This window comes from Protopterus annectens, chromosome 2.part2 (genome assembly GCF_019279795.1).
Source record: "Protopterus annectens isolate FY-2018-M chromosome 2.part2, PAN1.0, whole genome shotgun sequence".
Lineage (NCBI taxonomy): Eukaryota > Metazoa > Chordata > Ceratodontiformes > Protopteridae > Protopterus > Protopterus annectens.
The window spans coordinates 347713286-347738432 of NC_056730.1; the positions used below are offsets into that span (position 1 = coordinate 347713286).

The 25147-nt window shown below is 39.5% G+C and overlaps 1 protein-coding gene across 1 annotated transcript in view; it reads right to left on the minus strand.

Annotated features, from left to right (window-relative positions):
• The window catches only part of COL9A1 (collagen type IX alpha 1 chain), a 655564-nt gene that overhangs the window by 589752 nt on the left and 40665 nt on the right, over positions 1 to 25147 (minus strand). The window contains exon 3 of the mRNA XM_044063896.1: positions 5537 to 5614. Coding sequence (XP_043919831.1) covers positions 5537 to 5614 — 78 coding nt within the window. The remainder of the gene's footprint in view (positions 1 to 5536; positions 5615 to 25147) is intronic.

Below are 25147 nucleotides of genomic sequence, written 5' to 3' on the forward strand. Positions count from 1 at the left end.
ATTTACTGAAACCCTGTACAAACATGTAAATGGCTGCACTGCAGCTGCCATGTCTACCATAAGTAAGCCCTTATCTAACACCAAAAACAAACCACAGTGGTGGAATCCTTACCTTAACAGGCTATATAACAAAAAAAAAGTCATGACCAAAATCAGAAAGAGCAATTCTCAAAGGGACAAGAGCTCTCTGATTCAACTAAACAATAAGCTAAGTCTAATAAGGTCCAACAATGCCAATTACATGGTCAGGATAGTCACCCAGATGAAGGACAATCACAAGGGCTTCTTCAGCTATGTCGGGAACCTTAAAGGTAACACTCAGCAGTGTGCAAAACTGATTGTAAATGGAGCAACCTTCACTGACCAGGGTGAAATAGCAAATCTACTGGCTGATATATATAGCTCTAACTTCACAACTCACCCTCTTTGAAATCCTTTCTAGCATATCACCCCCAACTATCAACAGGGAGCAGATCCTGGAGACACTCACTAAGGCCTAAAACACTGCTTCAGTGGGTCCCAACAGTATCACCAGCTGGATCCTGAATAGGCTAAATCAAACCTAGCAGGACCTCTTAATGCTCTTTTCAACTACAGACTCAAAACATGTTACATGCCAAGTGAATGGAAGATCGCAATGATCATCCATCTTCATAAGGTTGGTCAATCATCTGACCCTGGAAACCACAGACTCATCAGTCTGACAAGTCTAATATCCAAAGCCATGGAATGAATTATTATGGAACTGATCAATAACAACACTAACAACCTACAGACACTTGACCCATTCCATTTGATAGGTTCATAGATTAATACTAGGCTAACTGCAGTTGTGGGCCATTTTAAGCCTAGCCAATTACCCCATGTTAGAATCAAATCCTGTACCTTGTGTCTGTAAGGTAAACACCTTAACCATTATGCCAACCTCCCCAAAAGGTTGCACACCCTGTACTAGAACCCAAGACAATCTGTACTCCACCCCTACACTTATACCTTGCTGCCACAGGATTAGTATGGGCTTGTTAAGGGAAGGTCTGGCCTACTTAACCTGGTAGACTTCTTCGAGAGGGTTGCCATGGCTAAGGATGAGGGGAAAATGGTGCATACCACCTACCTTGACCTGGTCAGTTTGTTGGATACAATACTCTACTCAGGTATTGTTGAAGAACTCTCTGAACTAGACATAAACCCCTACATAACTTATTGGATTGCCAGCTGGCACACAGATAAGACCCCAGAAGTCAGGATCAGTGAGACCACCTCCACCAACAGACCTGTCACCAGCAAAGTGCTCCAGGTCTCCATGTTGGGCCTGCCCCTGTTTGGCATCTACTTCTTGGAAGTCAAGGCTAATTTCAAAGGCATCTAGATCACCAAGTTTGCAGATGAATGTAAATTGGGAGCTGTCATAGATTCCTCCCTTGACACCAACATCCCACAAGATGGTCTAACACAAAAAATGACTGGTGAAAAATCCACAGATTAGAACTCAATGCAAAGAAATGCCTTATAGTGCCCTTTGGGAAAGCATCCACCCAAACTAATTACTTCAGCAATAAAACATCCCTAAGAGTTGACATGATAGATAGGGATCTGGGAATGTATGCAGACAGTAATCTCACTTTTTGACCAGCACATAGCCAAAGTAGTAAGAAAATAATTCTATGTTGCCCAACTCATAAGCAAGGGTATGGCATCCATGTTCGGCACACCTCTCAACCATACTGAATTACTTGATATTTACCAGTTTGGAGGGCAAAATAATGGGCTGTCACGAATTCCTGAGTGGTACCCTTCAATTCCCAATTTTTTTCATTTTATTTTATTTTTTTACAATTTGACATCATCACATGATGGCAGAATGCAGGGACGTGTGTTATGATGTAACTTTGTGAAGCAGACTGCCCGCCTGGTTGTAAATTTTAATTGGAAGGAAAGGAAACGGAGGAGTATTTGTAGTAACAGACATGCAGCACAGCCGTGAGAGAGGAGCTTGCAAAGCTGTTCATTTATTCACTGTTTACAATTTAATTTTAAGTTCTGCCAACCCAAATACGTAATGTACTTAAGTTCTGTACTGTAGTGCAGAGTCTGTCTGATCCTCCCAGTGCCCACCAGTATTCCGCAGTCTGCATTCTCTCAGTCCCAGCCAGGAATGGGTTCAGGAATTTACTTTCTTTGGTGGCTCGACCACCACCTCCTCTGGCTGGTAAGCAAACAAGAAAAAAAACACATCTTATTGCCTCGCCTAATAGAAACTACGTCTGCTGACTCCCAGTGCCGAGAGTCTAGCAATGCAAAAAGTAAAACATTGAATTTAGCCATCAGTTCACACTTTGTGGTAGGGCTTGACCCTGTTGGTACAGAACAGAGGAGCAGGTTTGAATTAGGAGCAGAAGAGCAACCCAGATGAACCCAGTTTGCAGATGATTTGCTGTCTTTTGTAAGGCATCGTTTAAGGTCAGTACACAGTATATGCACAAGTTCAGCTTGGCGTAAGCACTGGTTAGTAAGTAACTGTATTAAAAAGAAAATTACTGGTGCAAGGTGGCTAATTAAAACTGAAGTAAAATTCACCCAGTTTTAGAAAATGTTACATTAAACTAATCCTGTCTAGAAATGGTAGGAAGCAGTATGCAGTAACCTAATACATGGGAACAGACACTAGAAGATGAGATGAAAATGAGCCAAGGAAATAGCTTATCATATGGCTGCCAAAGCACTAGTAGTAAGGTACGATGTATGCATTATCTGAAAAGAAAACATTATGAGAGTGCTACTACTACAGCTGAAGTTATCACTGTAAATGTGATTTGTGATTAATATTAGCTAATATCTGTTGGGCTGATCTTTTTGTTATGCACACACACACACAAAACAGGGAATCATTTCTTAAACATAGTTCTTTGCACTTGCAGACAGTATATATTTAAGAAATTATCTCAGTGGCAATGCTATTAACTTCTGTACTGTCAGTTTATATTTCAGCTGTCCACAAATCCTATCATTCCAGTATATTTAAAATCTGTCCTTATGTTTTGGGCTTTGTTCCCCCATAGTTTTATGCTTTGTCCGGATTCCTTGCTCTAAGAGGTTGAAACTGAGCTATGACCAGTGTGTGTGGGAATATATATATATGGATTCCATACACTAGATCGAAGGTTCACTACTTCGAAATAGTGTATGGAATGCACACTGCAGCGAAAGTGCACTTACGCGAAGTTCAGTACAACGAACGGGTGTTGTACTGAACTTCCGTGCAGTACTCACGGACCTTAGGGTTAGGGCACGGGTCATGGTAAGGGGATAGCCCTAACCCTAAGGTCTGTGATGACTACAGCGCAGTGAAGGACATAGCAATGTCCTCCACTATGGTGCGATAGTCACGAACCTTAGGGTTAGGGCATGGGTTAGGGTAAGGGGATAGCTTTACTAACTATCCCCTTACCCTAGCCTGTGCCCTAACCCTAAGGTCCGTGAGTATCGCACCATAGTGGAGGACATAGCTTGTTTTTTGATGTCCTCCACTGTGCTGCGGTACTTTCGGTGAAGTGCACTTTCGTGGAAGTTCACTTTTGTTAAAGTGAACTTTCGCGTAAGTGAGGCCTCCTATTACAAGTTTGAAGTTGTGAACTTTCGTTCTTGTAATAGGAATCCATATATATATATAAATAAACAATAGAGCACTGAATTCAAAATGAATATATTTCTTAACATGTATTTACTTAATTTATATGCTGCATGTGTAAAAGAATCTAGATTTCTTGTGGAGGCATGTTAACACTACAAGAAACATTTATGTAGGTCCATATGCTTTAGAATAATCACATCCACCAGATCTATAAGGGATAAAGGGTTAATCTTTGCAATTTGCCAGCCATGCCCACACACATTCTAAATCTCTCTGTAATATTTATGACAGGAATTAATGCACTGTCTGCTAATCTATGCAGCACTGCTTTTTAGATGGTTTCTCTCTAGATTTTTGCAGTGACTTAGAGCTGTCTGTTCCCTGAACAAATGCAGTTGTTACGTCAGCTTGTCTCAATCTGTTATGTGGGTTTACTGTGGCTGATGATTTAAAGATGAACCAGAAGCTTACAATACTTTCAGAGGTGTTGCTTTAAGGTCAGTACCTACAGGAAACCTTTGAAGTGTTAGGTAGAGCACATCTGGTTCTGAAAGTCTGTAGGATTAAAAGCAAAATGTTTTAATATGACAAGATGACTTTGATAAACATTTGGGTAATGTACTGTGTAAGCCACCAGTACAGAGCCATATGTCATAGAAAAAGCTATGCAGAATGAGGTAACTACATGACAAGTCCTAAATAGGAAATGTTTAGTTAATAAACAATTGTTTTTAATAAGCAATCATCATAGTTAATAATTGTATTTTAGTTTTTTACACAAGTTTAAAGTTTGATACAATTTCAAATGTTAATATAAATAAAACACTATTGTTCTGGTTATATTTCATGCTTAATATTTTGTCTGTCATTCTTCAATTTGCATTTGAATGTTGGTATCCCACAATTCCATTGGAGTGGGTGGGGTTACTTAATTATGCATGCAATCTTTATGTTAATCAGCATACATGTTTTTGGCCAGTTATACCTACTTTTCACAGGCCTTTGTCCAAATTTTTGATGTTTCCAGGTTGAGAGGTATAATGTCCAAGGAAGTAGTAATACCACATTATTCAGCCATTATCAGACCCATCACTGAGTAAAATACCCACTTTGGCATGTACCTAATCAGGCACTTGCAACAGTTTGAGAGCCTTCAAAGATTCCTCACCAGGAGAATCCAGAGTATGAATATCCTGTCCAACACAGATCGCCTTAAGTTCTTATCTCTGTACTCAGTCTCCTACAGGTTACTAAGAAGCGATCTATGCCTAGCATATATGACATCCTCAGATTAAGCTCAGTTAGATCTCTTGCACATCCACAAGACAAACAGCACCAGACACATTAGATCCAAGGACCTGCACTTTGTCTACAACATAAATAGAACCTGCTGGAGGGACTGATATGTGTCTCAAAGGATCCCTGCCCTATGGAATAACCTTCCCATCTACGTGAAACAGAGTTCATCCCTGACCCTATTCAAAAGAATACTTGATTATTGGATGGGAAATCGCAACTTCACCCATGGTCTGGCCCCCATGTCTCTGATGAACAGAGCTTGATAGTAAATAAATTAATCCCCAACTAAGTACCCCTCCCACATAACCCTTAGCCACCTCTTTACTAACATACCCCATCATATAGGTGTCCAAGGAACTCTGGGACAAAACTGGGTTGCTTTGCACAACTAGGCTTGTAAAAACCCTGGTGGTTGTTAGCTTAGTATGTACCTATAAACCTATGCTCTACCCCGGTTAACAAATTCAAAATAAAATAAAATAAAATCCTGGATTATTATTTTGCAGGTTATCACATGCATTTATTAATTCATAAACCAATCGCAATTCCAGTTGATGATAGACATTGCAGTTATCTTTTGTCATTTTAAGATAGCTCTGTACTTACCATGCATGCCACCTTCACTTGTAAGTGGTCGACAAATAGTGTCATCACTGAACCTGATATTATCAATATAAACTGGTCCTAGGAAAATAAATAATAAATCATTAATTTGAATTTATACATCCTTGCAAAATAACAGAACACCAAACATGCAAAATCAGTCTTGTACAGTAAGACAAGTCAAGTTGAACTCAAATGATAAAATATCAATTTCAAAATGCAAAACATTTTAGCTTAAAGTTTCTTTCTTTCTTAATTTTTAGTATTATTATACTACCATCATAGAAATTGAACTTTCTGATTCTAAAAGATGAATTTTTTTTTTATTTTAGTTACATCGGTGGAGCTGTTTCTTAGGTCTTAAAAACTTGTGCTTTTATGTATTGTATGCTGAGCATCTGTTGAATTGTACATTTACTTCCTGATTCCATGTTATCCAGTAGTACTTTCTGATGATCTCATAAGGAAAGCAAACAGTGTATTATTCAATACTTCAAGATACTGAACTGATGGGAATCTCACTAAGCCAACCAGATGTGTTGAGATTCTATAACATTTTATGCAATTAGGATTCATTACCTATTCTGACTGTAGTCCAAACTTACCTGAGAGCTTGATAGGGCAGCTCTTTACAGATTATAGTGTCTATTGCAGCAGGAAGTCAGGTCTGACAAACAGGTGGAGCATCATGGCCATGAGACTGTCCACTGCAGGAGTTCCACCTGTAAGTTGGCATGGCCATCATACCTGCATTCTCCCCATCCAAGATGAGAAAGAGACGTGTGGGGTGACTAGCGCACAAGCAAAGTAAATGCATTTTTTGAGAATAGAACATTTTGATCCATTCCCACAGGATTTCAGGGGATGGTTTAAACTACACTGAACTATATATCTGCATGGTCCCAGTCTTTCAACCTGACTATAAAAGCCTGCAATACTCCATCTGTATGTGGAGCTCAGTAATGTGGGCAGTCTGTCTTCCCATGAGGTACTGCCTGAGGTATCCAGCCCCAATTACAGGTAGACTTTCTGCTTTTCAGAGATGCCTTTTCAGTTCAATGATGATAAATACTTTAATAGTGTTTTGCCATTTTAAGATAGCTGTACACTTACCACGTCAGCACTGATACAGTTGATATATAACACATACAAATATACTTCACTGCAGACTGTCCTTGCAGCAATTCACATACCTCAGCCCTTCTTCATAAGCATGATTATCCCATGGTTGGAATTATTTATTACTGGATTATATCAGTGTTATTGCACTGTATGCCAAGCATTATACACTTTATTAGTAATGCTATACATATACACATATACATATTCATATTTATAGATACACATACTCACACACACACATATATAAATATATATATATATATATATATATATATATATATATATATATATATATATATATATATATATATATATATATATATATATATATATATATATATATATATATACATATATATATATATATATATATATACACATATATATATATATATATATAAATATATATATATATATATATATATATATATATATATATATATATATATATATATATATATATATATATATATATATATATATATATATGTATATATATATATATATATATATATATATGTGTGTGTGTGTGTGTGTGTGTGTCTGTCTGTATATTCATCCAGAACAGCATATGCATGCTTTCTCTTGTTCAAAACAGAATTCTTGCTTTTTGTAGTATATGAAGTGAAAAATTTCACGACAAGGAACTCACAAAACCCAGAAAAGCGAGAGTGATACTTTAATATATGTGATACAAAATCAAAATATGAGATACAAAGTTCAAAGTCCAAGATACAAAGTTAAAAGATAAGTGCTTTCATTCCTTTAGTAAAAAAACATCATCATATAATAATACAAAAATGAATCCACATTAAATATATCATGAGTTTTAAACCATCCAATAAAGTAATGGAATGACTGCCATACCCCCAACCAATCACAGCTGTTCTTAAAGGAATAAAAGCGGTGCCATGAAACATGATCTCAAAGTGGACTAAAATCACTGCAATACTTATAAATGTTAAAAATGTGTAATATTGTAAAATTAATTGAAAATCTTAGATATATACCTAAAATATTAAGCACAACGATTATAAATATGTGTTAAAACCCAAACATAACCAGAATACTAAATAATGCTATGTTAGATATAGCACATTACACATTCTGAAGTAAAACATTCAATAAAGGTTCAATACACCAAAAACAAAATATGAACCAGACCTAAAAAATCAATATGTAAGAATTACTAATTTAAAATCTATTTTAAGGAAACTTTCTTTTTAAACATAAATAAAGGCAATAGAGAAAATGCATCTCTTTAATGCTTTAAGCCTTAATAGACAGGAAATTAAAATCTACTCATTCAAACTGGGCCAGTTAAGCAGTTACCAATACAACTCCCGTTTCTCAAGTAAGAGGGACCATGGGCCACCTCTGTCATTGTTGGGAAAAATGTATCCAAGTGGAAAATGCAGATATGAAAAAGTGTGGTGCTTGTGCGCATTGTAAACACATATATTAGTTTATAACAACTTGACTTTAAATAATTTCATGGTGACATTTAGGAAACATTTCAATTGTGTGTCTGAGGGGGTGGTTTACTGTGCCTGTTGTGTTCTTTGTCTAAGTTTCTATATAGGAAAGACCAAGGGCAGACTCACCTTTATGAGATCAGAACAGAAAAGGAAAAAAATGCTCTGTTCAAGCGTATACATTTAAATCCAAGTCACTATTTCAAATTTTGTATACTGGAACAAGTGCCACCTTATGACAGAGGTGCCCCATGGTCCCTCTTACTTGAGAAATGGGAGTTGTATTGGCAATTGCTTTTAGTGCCAACAACTGGCCCAGCGTGAATGAACAGATTTCAGTTCCTGTCTACTAAGGTTTAAAGCACTGGAGAGATGAATTTGCTCTATTGCCTTTATTTATGTTAAAAAGAAAGTTTCCTTCAAAATAAATTTTAGAGTAGCAATTCTTATATATAGATTTTTAGGTGTGGTTCCTGTTTTGTTTTTAGTGTATTGAACCTTTATTGAAAGTTTTACTTAAGAATGTGTAACATGCTGTATTTAATATAACACTGTTTACTTAAGAATGTGGGTAATCTACAAGTGTAGTACCTCGCCGGATGCGCAGTAGCAAAGCCTACCCCAAACATGCCTCCAGCCCTATGGCGTAATTAATATTCAGCATCTGTGCAGAAAGCAAGCCAATGTTTTATTGTAGACATTCACTACCAAAAAAAGAAATGTTTTATTAGGGACATAACACTAAAATGCGTGTTGTACATCACATTTTAGTCAGTCAGTCGGGTATGGGTATTGTCGTTTCTACTTTTGCATGCTACTGGTCCTCGGCATTAGAGTGTATGGACAGTAATCGGAAGCGAAGGTGACTGTGTAATAAAACTGAAACAACATGCTACTTTTTTGGAGGCATAGCTTGAATTTGCATGAATCTTGGATACGTTACACGTCTCGCAGACTATCAAAAATGTTGTAATGTAACAGCTGAAAATGTTTCCCGAACACGGCAGCAGCATCACTGCACAGCACTTGCTCAGTGCTGAACTGGTCACCTGGCCTTAAGGTATCAAAACAAAAACCAGAAAAGAAGCGGTGGTGCAGGGGGGCTTGCCCCCCTGAAAAAGGAGAAAAATCAAGATGTAGTTCGTTGTGTGTATGAATGTCCATGCGAATTAACATGCCTGTCAATCTTCCTCGATATCCCCACCCATTTGGCGTGTCAATCACTCACGGCACGCCCAAAGCTGCACAGAACTAAGTGCAAGGTACTACACTTGTATATTACCAGAATGTGTAATGTGCTGTATTTAATATAACACTATTTAATATTCCGGATATGTTTGGGTTTTAGTAGTTAAAATTATTTCTATACCCACATATTTATATTCCTTGTGCTTAACATTTTGGGTATATATCTAACATTTTCAATTAATTTTACAATTTGATACATTTTTTAGCATTTATAAGGATTGCTGTGATTTTAGTCTGCTTTACGATCATGTTTCATGGCACACGTTTATTCTTTTAAGATGTGATTGCTTCAGGGTTTGGCAGTCATTCCATTACTTTATTGGATAGTTTGAAAATCATGATGTATTTAATGTGGATTCTTTTTTGTATTATCTGCTGATTTTCTTTTACTAAAGGAATTAAATCGCTTATCTTTTAACTTTGTATCTTGTAATTTGGACTTTGTATATGTAACACACGGATTAAAGTATCATTCTCAGTACCCTGGGTTTTGTGAGTTCCTTGTCATGACATTTTTTGCTTCTGTTTGTCTTACTTTTTGTAGTATAGACTTTCCCACTCTCATGGCGGTAGCGTTGTTACCTCACAGCAAGAGATTCTCCCATTCGATTCTCGGCTTGGCTTGGGAGTGCCTTCTGTGTGGAGTCTGCATGTCCTCCCCGCGGTTGGGTAGCATTCGAAAGACATGCGTGTGTAAATGGGCGTGCCTTCGTTGAAGGTTGGGCATCAAGCTGGCACCTCAGTGTTTCGTAAAAAAAAATCTACTGCCAATAATTAGCGGACCGGAGTTCCGCTGTGGCGACCCCTTACCGGAAAAAGCCGAAAGACAAACAACAACAAGACTTTCCCACTCTCAAGAAAGCAGGTGCATCAGGATTCTTGCTGGAGGTATTCAGTGACTGATTGTTTAAAGGCATTTAAGTTTTGCTGGGTTTTCATGTCGCTATGTATGTGGTTCTATATTGCTAGACCCAATCTGGAGAAGGCTCCTGCACATCCATGATTTGGTAGTGTGGTTCTGTAAGGGTAAGGTTGTCATTTTGGCTGCTTCACACAGTGCAGCCATGATCATTAAGAGACAACTTTACATTTAGAGGAGTACTACAGCCTGATTTTAAAATTTTGAAAGGCAAAGTACCTAGCAATAAAGTATCACTATTAGAAACTAACAGACACTTGCTGTCCTATAGTAAATTACAGCAAGTGGATATGCCAGTGGTATAAATGTATAAGTTGTAATGCCTGAGTACTACCGAAGGAATAAAATGGCAATAATGCTAATATGTATTCAAGTTCAGAATTATAACATTTCTAGCTATAGATGAACAGTACTTAGTGCAGAAGGTGTGTAATCCTCAAAAGCACAACTTTAATTAAGAAAGTTCTTTGTGAATGATTTTGTCTGTGAGAATATTGAGAGTGTAAGTCTTAAGTATTTTGTTCAGTAATGCTGTGGATTATATTTCTCTGTGTACCCTTTAATAAGATAGGATGAATTGCATCTAATTTATGAGAAGTAGCAAACAGCATTACATTGATTATCTTAGGATTAATAAGCAAATTATTGCAAAAGGACCATTTGTAATTATCATAGACATTTGTTTGGAATTTTAGTTGAATATCAGAATGGGATTTACTAGATTCAATGAGGGAAATATTATCAGCATACATCACACTATTTGAGTAAGGCAGATCCAGAGGAAGTGCATTAACAACGAATGAAAAGAAGAGGGTCCTGAGTAATTAATTAAAATAAAAGAAACTATAGACTTATTAAATCAACATAATGCCATCTCAAGGTTATAACCTCCTCACTGCACTTTCTCCACCATAGCTCATCCTCCAACACACACCTTTAGTCTTTCTTTATCCCCTGCTCTGGAATCTTCTCAAATTAAGCATTACATCATTATCCCATTACTCAAAGATCACTCTCCAAAGAATGTAAAGATTACAGACCAATTTTAAATCTATGCCTCATAAAAAAAGTTATGCACTTACCATAATGTTCCATCTGTGGTGTCCATTTTCATTCTTCCTCAACTGTTGGGTTTGGATCCATTCCTTGGATCCAACTTGACCATTACTTTAGGTCATGGCCACCCAAAACCTCTTGAGCTCCTCCCATACCCACAATGCACCAACCCGTAACATACCTCAGATCTTGTTTGCTGCCTACATAAAGTAAGAATTACTAACATCATGTTCCTAACAGAAGAAACTATACCTGGAGCTCAACATGAAGAACAGTGATGCCCTTATCCTCTCTTGTTCTTCTAGAAATCAACTGTCAAATAGGTTGGGTGTTGGTGGGTGGGAAGTTCAGGAAGAATAAAAATGGAAAACACAGATGGAATGTTATGGTAGGTACATAACTTTTTAATCTGATGTCTATTTTCATTCATTCCTCAACTGTTGGGACAGAGTTCTCAGCTACCTAAAAGCCCAGTTGGACTCTAAGGAAGGATATTCCTGAGCACAATTGAGCCAACGTCTGTTCTTCCCCTCAAGACCAGATAGAGTTTGTAATGAGTGATAAAGGTATGAGTATTGTCCCAGGCTGCAGCTGCATACATGTCGTCGATGGAAGCCCTGGATAGAAAGACCGAATAAGTTGCCATGGAACTAGTTGAATGGGCTCTTAAAGGTTTTGGTAAGGTTAGACCCAACTTGTTGTACCCAAATGACATGGAATCCATCAGCCATCTGTCTAAAGTTACCTTTGCAACTGATTTGCCCAATTTAGAATGTGCAAAGGACACAAATAATTGATCTGTCCTCCTAATTTCTTTCAATCTATGTAAGTAAAAATGTAATTGCCTGTGAACATCTAATAAATGCTACATATATTCACCTTTGCAAATTTAAGAAATAAAAGTGCCAGACTAATGTGCTGGTTGATACTGGATTCTGACACCACCTTAGGAATGAAAGAAGGACTGGTGCGTAATGTTACTCTATCCTATGAAAACTCAAGTATGGAGACTTAGAGGACAATGCCTGAAGCTCTGAAATTCTTCTAGCAGAGGTGATTCCCTTCAAGGAGTATTTGTATTTTTGTATTAATTTAAGTGCCTATTTAATGTGTTGTGTTATGAAAGTGCAATATACTCCTTGAAAGCTTCTTATTGTCTGAGACACTAGAGATATTAAAGGGATATTTATTTTCCCTGTAATTTTCTATGGCTGTGGTTTTGAATTTTTGGTGTTGATGTTTGGTGGTATATTAGACAGTAATGGAAGGCCTGAAACACTAAGAGCACTGCTCTCATTTCCAGTATATTGATATTAATATTGGTTTCTTTCAGGGACCAAGTGCCTTGGACTGTTTTCCCAGAAGTGCCCACACCAAATCTGGGATGTGTCAATGGTTACTATGACCTTGGGCTGAGGGAGAATGAAATGACAGCCTTGTAGAATCTGATCACCACCAAAGGTATCTTTTGCATTCCTGAGTGATTATTATTTGGGCTGACGTGTAGATAAAGAATAGACCATTGTGTTGCTAACATCCATTGATGAATTCCCATGTAAAATCTTGATAGAGGAACTAGGACTATAGCCACCGACAGTGATCTCAAGGCTTATAGAATCAACTAGGCTGAGACTGTGGTACTGTGAATTATTTTCCTGACCTGGAATCTGATAGTTTGTACTCTTAAGAGAGGAAGAGAAGCTGTCACTGATACTGTTTTAAAATTGCCCCTATGAATTCCAGTGTTTGAGACAGTCCTAACTGATTTTTGTTGTAATTTATGGTTATCCCCAGATGGGAGTAAGTCTAGAGTACTTGACCTTATGCTCTTATCAGTAGATGCCTGGTCGGGGTGGTAATGAGCCAATCATGCAGGTATGGAAACACTCAGAATCCCTGCAGTCTCAAGTGAGCTGCCACCACTGCCATGCATTTGGTGAACACCCTGGAGACTGTGGTGAGGCCAAAGGTCAGTGCTCTGAACTGGTTATGACTGGCTCCCAGCCAGAAGTGTAGATACCTCCTGGATTGTCTGTTCATTTTTATGTGTTAGTATAAATCCTGAAGGTCTGTCAAGCAGAATGGACTGAACCATGACCTTTAAAATCTTTGTTTCTAACTGATTTGTTCAAGTTGCTGAGATCCAAAATTGGTTTCCAGTCCCCTGTTTACCTTGACAATAAAAAGAATCTTGTGTAACGTTCCAGATTCTATCTGGTCTGGTGGGACCTCTTGGATGACTCTTTTATCTAACAGCTTTTCTATTTCTAGTGTAGCTGCTTTCCTCTGACTGGATGGAACATCAGGAACATTGCATAGAGATGGAGCTGGAAGGGAAAAGGGAATTATATAATCTCTTGAAATAATCCTCTGCACCCATTTATCTTTTGTTATGTCTAGACAGGCCCTTTGGTGCAGGGATAATCAAGCCCCAATGGCCTCCAGACGGGGCAATCAGGCTTCCTTTCAGGAGCACTGGTAGGGTCTGTCGGATAAGGGATCTCTGGAACCTTGGTCTGTGGCCCTCCTCTGCCACATGGGTGGTGTCATCCTTTTGAGTTCCTCCTCTGCCCCTGGGGGAACTATCTCCACACAGATCTTGAAAGGAACATGAGACTTTCTGAACCACATTTTTTCACCATCTCATTGATTCCTAGAAATAGGTCTTTGAGGGGTTGAAAAATGTTTGTCCACAGCAGAGAGTGTCCTTCTGTCTTTCTCACAACTGGATAGTATGTCTTTTACTTTAGGGCCAAACAACAAATTGCCAATAAAAGGTGAAATGATGAATGAGGACTTGAAGGGCTTCACAAAATCACACAAGCACATCCAAGCATGCCTCCTGATAGAAATGCCTGAAGCTGTCGCCCTTGAGGCACCTTCAGCTGCATGCGGGATAAGCCTCATGGACAAATTAGAAATAGAGTGTAGGGTAGCCAACTGTGAGGCCATAGAAGACTGAATCTCAGCAGTAGTGGTCCCTGAAAAGAAATTTGACAGTTCCTTTATCAGGTCCCTTTGTAGTCTTGTAAAGCGTGCCAGATAGTTTAGTGACCTGAAAGCAAAAGTCACTGAAGCATACACATGCTTTCCAGATCTGTCCAATAGCCTAAATTCCCTGTTAGGGGGATGGACATAGAAACTGTTCTTGGCAAGTTCCTTCTTGGTGGCCTCCACCATGACCATAACATCTATGTGCAATTCTTTGCTCCAAAATTCCCACCTACGGGTGGAGCCAGAATCTGATCTTGTCATTTGAGGTTTGGCTCAGCTGTGTCAGGATACTGCCATGCCTTCCTAGAGATCAAATCAATAAGCTCATCAGCAGGTGGAGTTACCCAGCAGGCAGATGGGTGAGTTCTACAGGCCTGCAGGAATAGCAATTCCTCTGGAGAAGGGTTATCAGAGGACCAGCCATCCCTCTGTTTAAGGATCTCAGTGATGTCTCCAAATGAGATGTCTTCAGGTGGTGATCTTGAGGACCCTTCCACTTCATAAAATTCCGTATCTTTGGTGACAGACTCCTGAGGGGATTCTAAGTGCCTCCTGTTGGGTAGCCTGCAGACTTTGAGCTGGCTGTCCCTGTGGCATAAAATGATGTGCCTTATGGTGCAGAGACACCTGGGATCCAGACGGAAGATCCAAAGGGGGACGGGGACCATCTATCTTGCAAAAGCAGAGAAAACTCACTCCACTACCTCAAAAGCAGAACACACAATGGAGAGAAGATCCGATGGAGTCAAGAAGTCATGTTTCCTGCCAAGCTGTCCAGTGTCAAGGCTCTGAGTGGCAGAGGCATCTCTGACAACTTTAGAGTGGACTCTAGCACCTCAGATCTGACAGAGATGCTATGGCTCCCAGAGTAATCTAGCTCCAATGCTGTCAGAGTAGGAGCACATAGAGACTTCCTTGGATCCAAAGTTGCAAATATCTTCAGACCCGATCCAGACAGCCTCAGCATACTCAGATCCAGGAGCTCTAAAACAGATAGACAGATCAGAGAATGAGCCAAGATTGGTGGAATAGTGTGAACTAGGGCTTCTGGCCTGAAGAGATAGGCATCGCATCAGGAGAGCTCCCATCTGTATTTGCGCCGAGAGAAATTCCTTCATCATTCTGTCCACATCAGCTTCAGTCTGACTGCTGAAAGAAAGACATTTATCTAGAGATGGGGACTTAGAGTTCCATAAAAGGAGAAGGAACTCTGGAATGTACCAGATCTATATGGGTCAATATCTGGTTCTTGGATCTCAGAAGGCTGTTGTTGGAGCCAGCGTGGGTAGAATAGTAGTAATCTTTGGATCCAATTTATGTTTTTTTTTCTTTCGTGGCTCCGTGGATGGAAGAGTCAAGGATCCTAAAGGTCTAGGAGGCTTAGTGGAAGGCTTCTTAGTTTTTTATTTGGATGGTTGAGCTCCAGCAATACCTTCAGAGAAAGATGTAGGGAGTAACCCTTTCAAAATAAGTGTATTCTTTCTGTCCGGAATGGCACACATATTAAAGTTTTTACAGATCGAGCAATCTACCTGCAGATGATCCAGACCCAAACAATAAACACATAAGTCAGCGTTGGACAAGGGCAACTTGTGCCCACACTGTTGGCACTTCTTAAATCCAGAAGGGCCTTTTTCTGACATCTTAAACTAGATTATTAAGAAAAGGAATAAGAGGAAGTCTTTTTTAAAGTAGAAAATAAAGAATGAAAATATCAGTGATGGTACAAAGAATAACAGTAAATAGTGTAAAGGGTGGAAATATTGACAACAATTACCAACAATGGTAAAAAAGGACTACACAGAGTGTAAGCAGAGGGAGGATTTATAGTATAGGAAGCAATAAACTATTATAGAAAAATATAAAGTTGAAAAGACTTATCGTCATATTCAATTGCTCAAGAGCTCAAGGTGACCACGTCTAATTGCGAAAGTGGAAAATAAAATAGGGAAGCCATTTCAAGCAGTAGATCCGTAATGAGTGGCATACCCCAGAGATTGGTCTTGCAGCCTCTGTTATTCAGGATATACCTCTCTGAGGTGCAGGCCAAAACCAGTGGGCTATGGATGACCAAGTTTGCAGATGACTGCAAGCTGGGCGCAGTCATCAATTCCCCAAGTGATGTGGGCATCCTCCAAGAGGGTCTCACTCAAAGAAATGACTGGTACCAGAAACATGGCCTTAAGCTGAATGCCAAAAAATGCATCATCACCCCCTTTGGAGAGAGTGACGTCCCCACATATTATCACATTAATAATGTCCTAAGTACACAATCAGTAGTGAGGGAGTTGGGCACCTAGGTTGATAGCAACCTGACTTTTGACCACCATGTTGCTTCTGTTGTACAGAAAGATTTCTACATGGCCTACCTCATAAGTAAGGGTATCATCCAGGGACAAAGAGGTCATAACATCCCTGTATTCTTCCCTTATAAGGCCAATTATTGAGTACAACACCTCCTTCAGCATGTACCTCGCAAAGCACATGCAGCAGCTAGAGAGACCACAGCGGTTCCTCACCAGGAGAATCCAGAGGCTCAGACATCTACCCTACATGGATAGGCTGAAAGCCCTGTCCCTCTACTTAGTTTCATACAGACTCCTCAGAGGTGACCTCTGTCTGGCATACAAGGCAATCTCAGACCCTGCCTTGATGGGACTGCTGCATATCCGCAAGTCAAGCTCCACTCGAACAGCCCATATGCAAGACCTCATCCTGGTCTGTGATATCAATAGGACTTATTGGCGGGGCAGATTTGTGACCCAGGGACTACCCCATCTGTGGAATAGACTCCCTCTCTACATCAAGCAGAGTACCTCATTATCCCTTTTTAAGTGCAACCTGGATGACTGGATGGGAAACAGAAAATACACCCCTGGGATTATACCTGTGTCCCTGCTGGACTGGGACATTGGGCACTGACTTGTCTAAACATGGGCTAAACTCTTGGCTAGGCTTATAAAGGCCTCAGGGCCAATAGCCTAGTAACCTCCTATGATCCTATAAGATCTGATGTATGTTAGGGGTTGGTGCATTATAGGTAAGGAAGGAGCTTGAGAGATTTTTGGTGGCCACAAGTTAAAGTAACAGCTGAGTCAGATCCAAGGGTCAAATCTAAACATAGCAGTTAAGGAATGAATGAAAATTGACAACATCAGATCAAAAATATTAAAAAATAGCTTACACACCACTATTTGAGCACATAAACAAGTAGGTTCTGCTCTGTGATGAGCAGCATGACTTCCACAATGGTTTCAGCACGATTACTGTTCTTTCTTCATCCGTAAACCCCATATTTAATAACATGAATAACAGCCATTTAATGAGCAATTTATTTAGCAGCATTACAGGAGCATTAGAAACTGTGGACCACACCCTTCTTATTAAACTCAGTTTTGGTAGTAACACTATTCTGTGATTAAACATTATTGTAAAAATATAACATTCTACATACTAGCCTATAATCTAATTTCAGACACCATAGCCCTTAATACTAGCATCCCACAGGGACCATTTCTTGCCTCCCTACTAATTTTACCTTTTATTAATGACTTGACAGATGATCTGCCTGACCTTAAGGTCATTATGTATACTGATGAACTGTTTGTCCTTGACTCTACGGCCACATCTAACAGGTTCCAGGCAAAACTGAAATTTTATTCTCCAAGCCATGCACATGGACACTATACAATAAGCTCCTTATTAAGAAGTTTTCCTCTATTAATAAAAGACTATAATGAAAATGTAATCCCATTTCTTAAAAAAGTGAAGATTTCTGGGCATCACTTTATACCCTATCTTTCAACCAACACACAGACAAAGTGGTTTCCAGATCCCTGACTCAAAAAGTCTGCAGAAAAAAAGGCATCACAATCAGAAAAAGAGGGCATTCCCTCATGTAACGCAACAACGTCACGGAATGGGTGGAAAGTGGGCGGGACATGGGCAGGGTCCCAGGAGGTGAGACAGGTGTAGCCTAAGTCTGGTTTTAACCACAACAAAAGGTGGAAACCATATACAGTCCCAGACATGATGTAGGCCATTGATCAAGTTTCCCAAATTAGTAATTGTGACTTTATCTCGTATAAGTTCTAAATATGGATTGATTTTCCTTGCCATATGTGTGAAACTGTACTAATGTTACCGACTAGTTCATGCCTATGGTGTTTTATGTGAGTTTAAAAATGTGTCTACATTTCTGATCTGGTCATCATTTTATATGCATGAAATAACATTGCATGCCTTTTTCCTAATTCATGTAAGAATATGAAGAGGTATGATCATCTTTCCTTTCATCTTTCTATTATAAATTTTCAAACTGACTTTTTTGAGAGTTTGAGTCACCCTTTTTTATCCACTAAGCTTCAGGCTGGTATGGTACACGGGCTCTGGGTGAGCTAGTAAGTGAGTCAGTGATTATGTAAACATATTACTGAAAGGCTGGATAATTTCATTAACAAACTAAGTTTTTTATCTTAATGATTTTTCTCATTCACATCTCAACTTCTAATAGCTTTACATAATAGTTTGATAACTGCTTTAGCAGTTAGTGACTGGCAAATTGTATGAGAAGTAATACAAAAATACTATAGTAACAAAACTTTTACAGGCCAATAATGGACATCTGAAATTTTCTTAGAACACTAGAATGAGCTGAAATCGATGTGGCCTTTGTTTCAATACTTTTTAAGCTTAGCAGAAGTGCATATAAAGTTTGAGAGCTTAGTATATAACTCATTATGATTTTATAGCTTTTCATATTAAGCTTGCAAGTATTTTAAAACTAATCGCATGTGCATGCTTGTATCATGCCTGCAATGGTAGGGAGTAAGGAATGCAGCATGTTATTCATTTGATGTGCATGTGACACGTGTTGTTATATGTTCTTGCTGTTGGTCTTTCTATAGTTTAATAAAAGTTTGTAAAAAAACATTAGAATGAGCTGCACAATGTATATACCATGCACATCAACAGCACAGTTATTAGATACTGAGAGCTTCAAACTCTAGAACCCATCCTTTTGGGGTGCTATGATTGTTTGTGTCCTAGCCAAAGTGCCACTGAGCTGTACAGAAATCTGGGAAGGTGAGGATTATTTTTCTTGATACCAGCTAATTCAAAACCTGATATCCTGGCAACTGTCTAAATCTGTCCCTATTTTTGGCCTTCTGTCCCTATATTATTTTAGGCTTTGTCCAGATTTGAGAGTTATGCTAACCCTCCCAACCACACACACACACAAATGTATCTAAATTCTGCATGGAATGAACAATGAATATGAACACACACACGCGCACAGACACGCGCGCGCACACACACACACACACACACACACACACACACACACACACACTCACACACACGCACACATCTTGTATTTAAATTCTGTGCAGAATGCATGCATCGTTATACACATACACACAGAAGAGGGTGTTCCAACACTTTTAAAGAATCCGGCTTTGGTCTTATTTTAATTAAAAGTAAGGCTGTACTCTGGTATTCTTTGCACCTGGTGAGGACTGCACCCCCTGCTCTCACATTAGTATGCCTCTGGTGTCCATCATGTCCTGTGAAATCATGCAATTACCTAAGACAATACGGGCATGACCTTTTGCAGCACATCCTGCAAAAGAGTATATAGCAGATGTTATGAGTGATGTCAATGAGAGTCAGGATGTGGTAGAAACTGCCTATTCTTTTCCGAACTAGATAAAAACAGATGCAAAATGTTTGACCTTCTTGGGTGTCGGTGATATACAGGAATAAAGCCCTGACTAGGCCTCAGGAGATCTTGTTCAAATTGTGCCTTGGATGCTTGATGTTGCAGCCCATGGGGGGTGCACATATGTGGAGCACACTCATTTGCTATGATTTCCCTGGTGTGAAGACCAGGGAAACAACCAAGTGGTGCTGCTTGATGGTGGGTGAGACGCCTTGCAGAAGTGAGACATGGTTCAGCTCAGGGTGTTACTAGGCATATGCAAAGATGGGAGAATTAGAAAAACACTCTGTCTGCATTAACAGTGTCATACTGCTTCAGGATGCTTCTATCACCTCCCCAACCCTGAACATTGTCAGAGGATGGATGGGGGATGAATGTTGCATTTGGTAGACCTGGAGATTGAAGACAGGCACTGGAAACAGTTGATAGTTAATTTGCAGGGAAGGAATAATAGCCCACAAAATGTAACCTTTTGTCAAATAAGAGATGATCATTATGGCCCCATCCAGTAGCAGAGTGTGCACCTGTCCCAAGATGTCTGCTAAATCAGTTTGGTCTCTGACAGGATCTATTTCCTGAAGACAATATAGGAGCTCTAAGACATGGACATCTGTATCTTTATCAAAAACATCATGGTCCTTGGAGATGACTTTCCAAGCCAGGGCAAAGTCATAGAATGACAACCCCCATAACAGCCTTATATTAAAGATAGGACAGGTGAAGCTGGGCCAGTGGAGTCACGGTCTTGGGTACCTTGATCAGAAGTAGATGGAACAGACTACCTGACACCTAAGTACCTTTCAAAGTCATCAAATAGACTAAGAATAGGAAGACAACACTATGCAGGATCATAAAGGACTTCCAAACTGGTGAAGGCCAAGACATCATACACCAAATCTTGACAGACCTACCCAACGAGAACAGCCCCTTTAAACTGGGTGCCCAGGTTATTGTTCCTGAGCTCCCCCCTCTTTAAAAGAGGATGATGCAATTCTACATACGAATATCTCTGAAAATACAGTTCTAGACAGGTCAGCACAATCATTCTTATATTGTGCAACCTGATAGCCCACACTACAACCCATACTAGAGTCTAGACGTCTTCCTCCTTCAGCCCAAAAGGTGAGAGGTTGGCAAGCTTCCCCAGGGTCAGATCCAGAAAAAGTGGAATTTGGACAGGTGTGATGAATATTCAATGGCTGTTAGCTACCATGTAGTAGAGGTGCACACTCTCTCTTGTCACACCTTTGAGGGTTTTCTACTTGTTGTTCGGTGACATTGTTTCAAATGATGTGGTCTTTAGGACCTGCATTTAATGGACAGATCACAAAGGAAGCAGCTTGAAGATACCTGGTGATGGGCGCATTCCATTCATCCAGATACTTTTATAGGGTATCAGGTTTACATGGACTGTAAGAAAAGAATCTTATTTTTTACAGGCAGTAATAATGATATTTTTATTGACAATTTTCCGTCGGAGCAGAACATAAGGCTCCTCCAACTTTTTCCCCAGAAACTCATTTATGTATTAATGGCAGAAGGAATGGAGATCAGCTGCCAGTCCAGGAAGAACTAAATAACCCTTGAGGTACACCTCAAGGAAAGGTCATCAAGAGGGGAGGCAAAGGATGAGGAAGTATAACTGTCCCTGTTCATCTCCGAGACAATACTATTTGAGTCCTTGTGCTTCTGAAAGTTGTCTGATTTGGAGGATGTCATCAATCCCTACTTACATCAGAAGTAAACAAGTTCATGTCTTCATGCAAGGCAAAAATGCTATAATGTATATGCCAGATGTCAGTCAATAGGGATATAGTGCTTGGAACAATGTCTGCCAATAGTATTATATGGACTAGATGGGCCTATACCAGGATAGGTGCTGGTACTAGACCTTATTTACCAAGGCAATGGCCTCACAATTACGATTCAAATGCCCACCAGATATCAAACATATGCATGATTTCTTTGCCTTGAATCAGAACCCTGGTGTAAGCATTCTTGTAGACCTCCTCAACCAAGGCTAGCAGACTCTGCTACTTTCTGGAGATGAATCAAAGAGGGAAGTTCTCAACCCGTATCTCAACATCTTCAACAACACATTCTAAATTAATCCCAAAAGCATTTTATTTTGTAGTTATATTTATCATCCTTGTTTTCATAAACTAGCAAAAGAAATGTCTACTTCTATTGGCTTAGTAATAATTTAGTTAGTGTAAGTATTTAGAAATTATTCCATTTTGCAGGTAATAGCATTTGACTGTCTAGTTGTGGTCCATCATTTATTTTATTTTTTTATTTTTTTTTTTACTTTTCAAATGGATTTATTTTTGTTGGTTTTTGGCTACATTTTTCATTTTAACTAGTTCATTTATTTATTTAGTTATTGGTGTTTGGTTTAAATGACCAGATTTGCTGTCCAGAATACGTGTATGTAGGTATTTGTGTGTCTAGCTTCATTTTTCCCTAGAATTAGTGGGGTGCAGTTTTCTGAAATGATGACATGAGTAGTGTGTACATTACACTATAACTTTTATACCTAAGAGGGTAAAGTGTACATAAGTGCTAGATGATGCAGAAAAAATGGCAATTAATCCCAAATGCGTACACACACACACACACACACACACACACACACACACACACACACACACACACACACACACACACGCACACACACGCACACCCACGCACACACACACACACACACACACACACACACACACACACATGCACAGGCTTTTATGGCAACATAAATACATGAATCTGGTTCAAAGGATTCAAACAACTAGCTCTTATTTCAGCTGAATAACTATTTATATTTGTTTCCATTTTACTGTAGTTTCTCTTTCAGAGATCAATCTGTGGCTTTAGGATGTCCTACATTGTGAAAAAACAGAGCATGAGGGTCTTTAGATGGCCCACCTTTGTGCAGTTGGATGACTGTTGCTGTTCTCCATTTGTGAGGCATGAAGCCAGTTTGGAGGCTACAGTTAAAAAGCAAATCCAGAGGCCCTGATAGGTCATGTTTCTTGCTATTTAGAAGACATCCTTTGATACAGTCTGGGCTCATCTATGCGGTGTTCTTGCCCTTACAGAGAGCATTGATGACCTGTTTTCTAGTGATAGTGGGGAGAGTTATATTTGATGGCATTTTGTGAGGGGAGGTTGAGGTAGAGTTAGGAAAAGTTAGAGCTAAATTTGTCTGCCTGTAGGTTTGGTGTATCTTCTGACTCAGTACAGGTGGCTCCATTAACACAGCTCTGCACACATCTGTGTAATGACTTTGAGGTTCCAGACATAACTAAAGAATGCCTTGTTGTTGTCCCTGGCCTGGGAGGCCAAATTTAACTAAATTTTGGCTTTGGTAGACTTTATTTGTCCAGTGAGATATTCGTTTAGTTTTATGAGAGTGTTTTTATCCTGCTGGGTGCTGCACTTCCTAATTTTTGCCATGATTTTCTTCATTCTGTTATACAGCCTATTGATGTTGTGATTCTACCAGGGTGGCTTGATTTTTGAGTTAGTTCTGCACTTCTCCCTGGTGGGTACAGCTGCCTTTATGCAGCTATTAACATGGGCATCACCAGAATGGGACATAGCAATCAGTTGCATTAGAGACTACACTGGCAAGACTGTGTTAGGCATCCATTTTATACTGGGAACCCTCATATGAGTTCCACTCAGATGGATCCTACACAGCATGATAAGTGCAGCTTTTGCTTTCCTTGCTGAACCACAAGGACACCCTGCCCACTCACTGCCCTTGGAATCCACGCCACTTAGCCATTTACCATGTATCATTCCAGTGAACTATAGCAAACCTCTCATTGTCATGCCCATTGTCTTTTTTGGTACAATCGCACAACATAGGGCATCTCAGTATCACAACCTGTCGTAATGTGTCCATAACGCAGTGCAAAAATGTTTGCGTAGGAAGGGGATGTTTAGGTGTAAAAATAAAATGACATGTGTATACTAGGTGTGTCTTGCCCAGCAGCACATATGAGCATTAGTGCCTCCATCAGTTAAAAAAGTAAGATATGTTTCCAGATATCCTTGTCAGGGTCACTGACCTGGCCATGCACGCTCAGTGTGCTTTAAAGGTGCTCATGCAAGTGCACAACAAAGCCCTAAAGCATGATCTAGATCACAGGTCCACTACAAGCAGCCAGCTATCCAGGAATACTCATCAGGTAGTGCTCCCTGCCAGCCACCATGAGTTTCATTCTGCTAGGGAAGATTACTTTATGACAATCTATCAGGATGCAGTTACTGGTACAGCTACACAGAGAATGAGTTCCTGCTGCTGTCCCTTCATCATCAGCAGATGATCACCCATGTTAAATCTGACCAACCTTCACACAACCCTACCTGGTGGCCTGTGATGAATGTCATAAATTCTATTAGGGGCCAGGGAAGAAACTATGAACTGGTCAGACATTGGGCCACATTCATGATAAGTGAACCAAGGGTATGCTCCTCACATGGCACACAAGCACAGGGTGACAGGAAGAAGCCCATTGACTGAACTACCATTAACAAAGATAGAAGAGTTCCTTCCCATTCTGGATGGGGTGGGGCTGAGTCCTAAATAGGACACAATAGAGTCCTGAATATTTGAGCACAACTACAGCAGGCTTGGAGAATCTTTATTTGAAATGCCCCAGGTATGTATGTCTGTTAGGTATTAGGTAACCACAAAGTGGGTAAATGTGTTCTGTACTGCAGATAATGTTCTGTCAATCATTTACATAGATACGTCATGGCTTCAGACTACAAGAGCACCAGTACAAAGTAATGTCACTGTTATTATGTGCTACCACTATATTTCACATTCATTAAAGTGGATTAAGGTATTAGTAATGAGGCTCATTTATGGTGGGTATTTCCCTTTGGTATCTTCACAGATGACATTTTATCAGTCTTGTCCAAAATGGATAATGTCAGAGATGACTCAGATTCTATACGACCATAACTACTAGTGGTAGGTACAACCTGTTGTATATATACAGGCTTCTTATTGCTGTGGCTTCCACATAAATCATTCTGTGATTCACCTTCTGTAATTCCAGGATTTT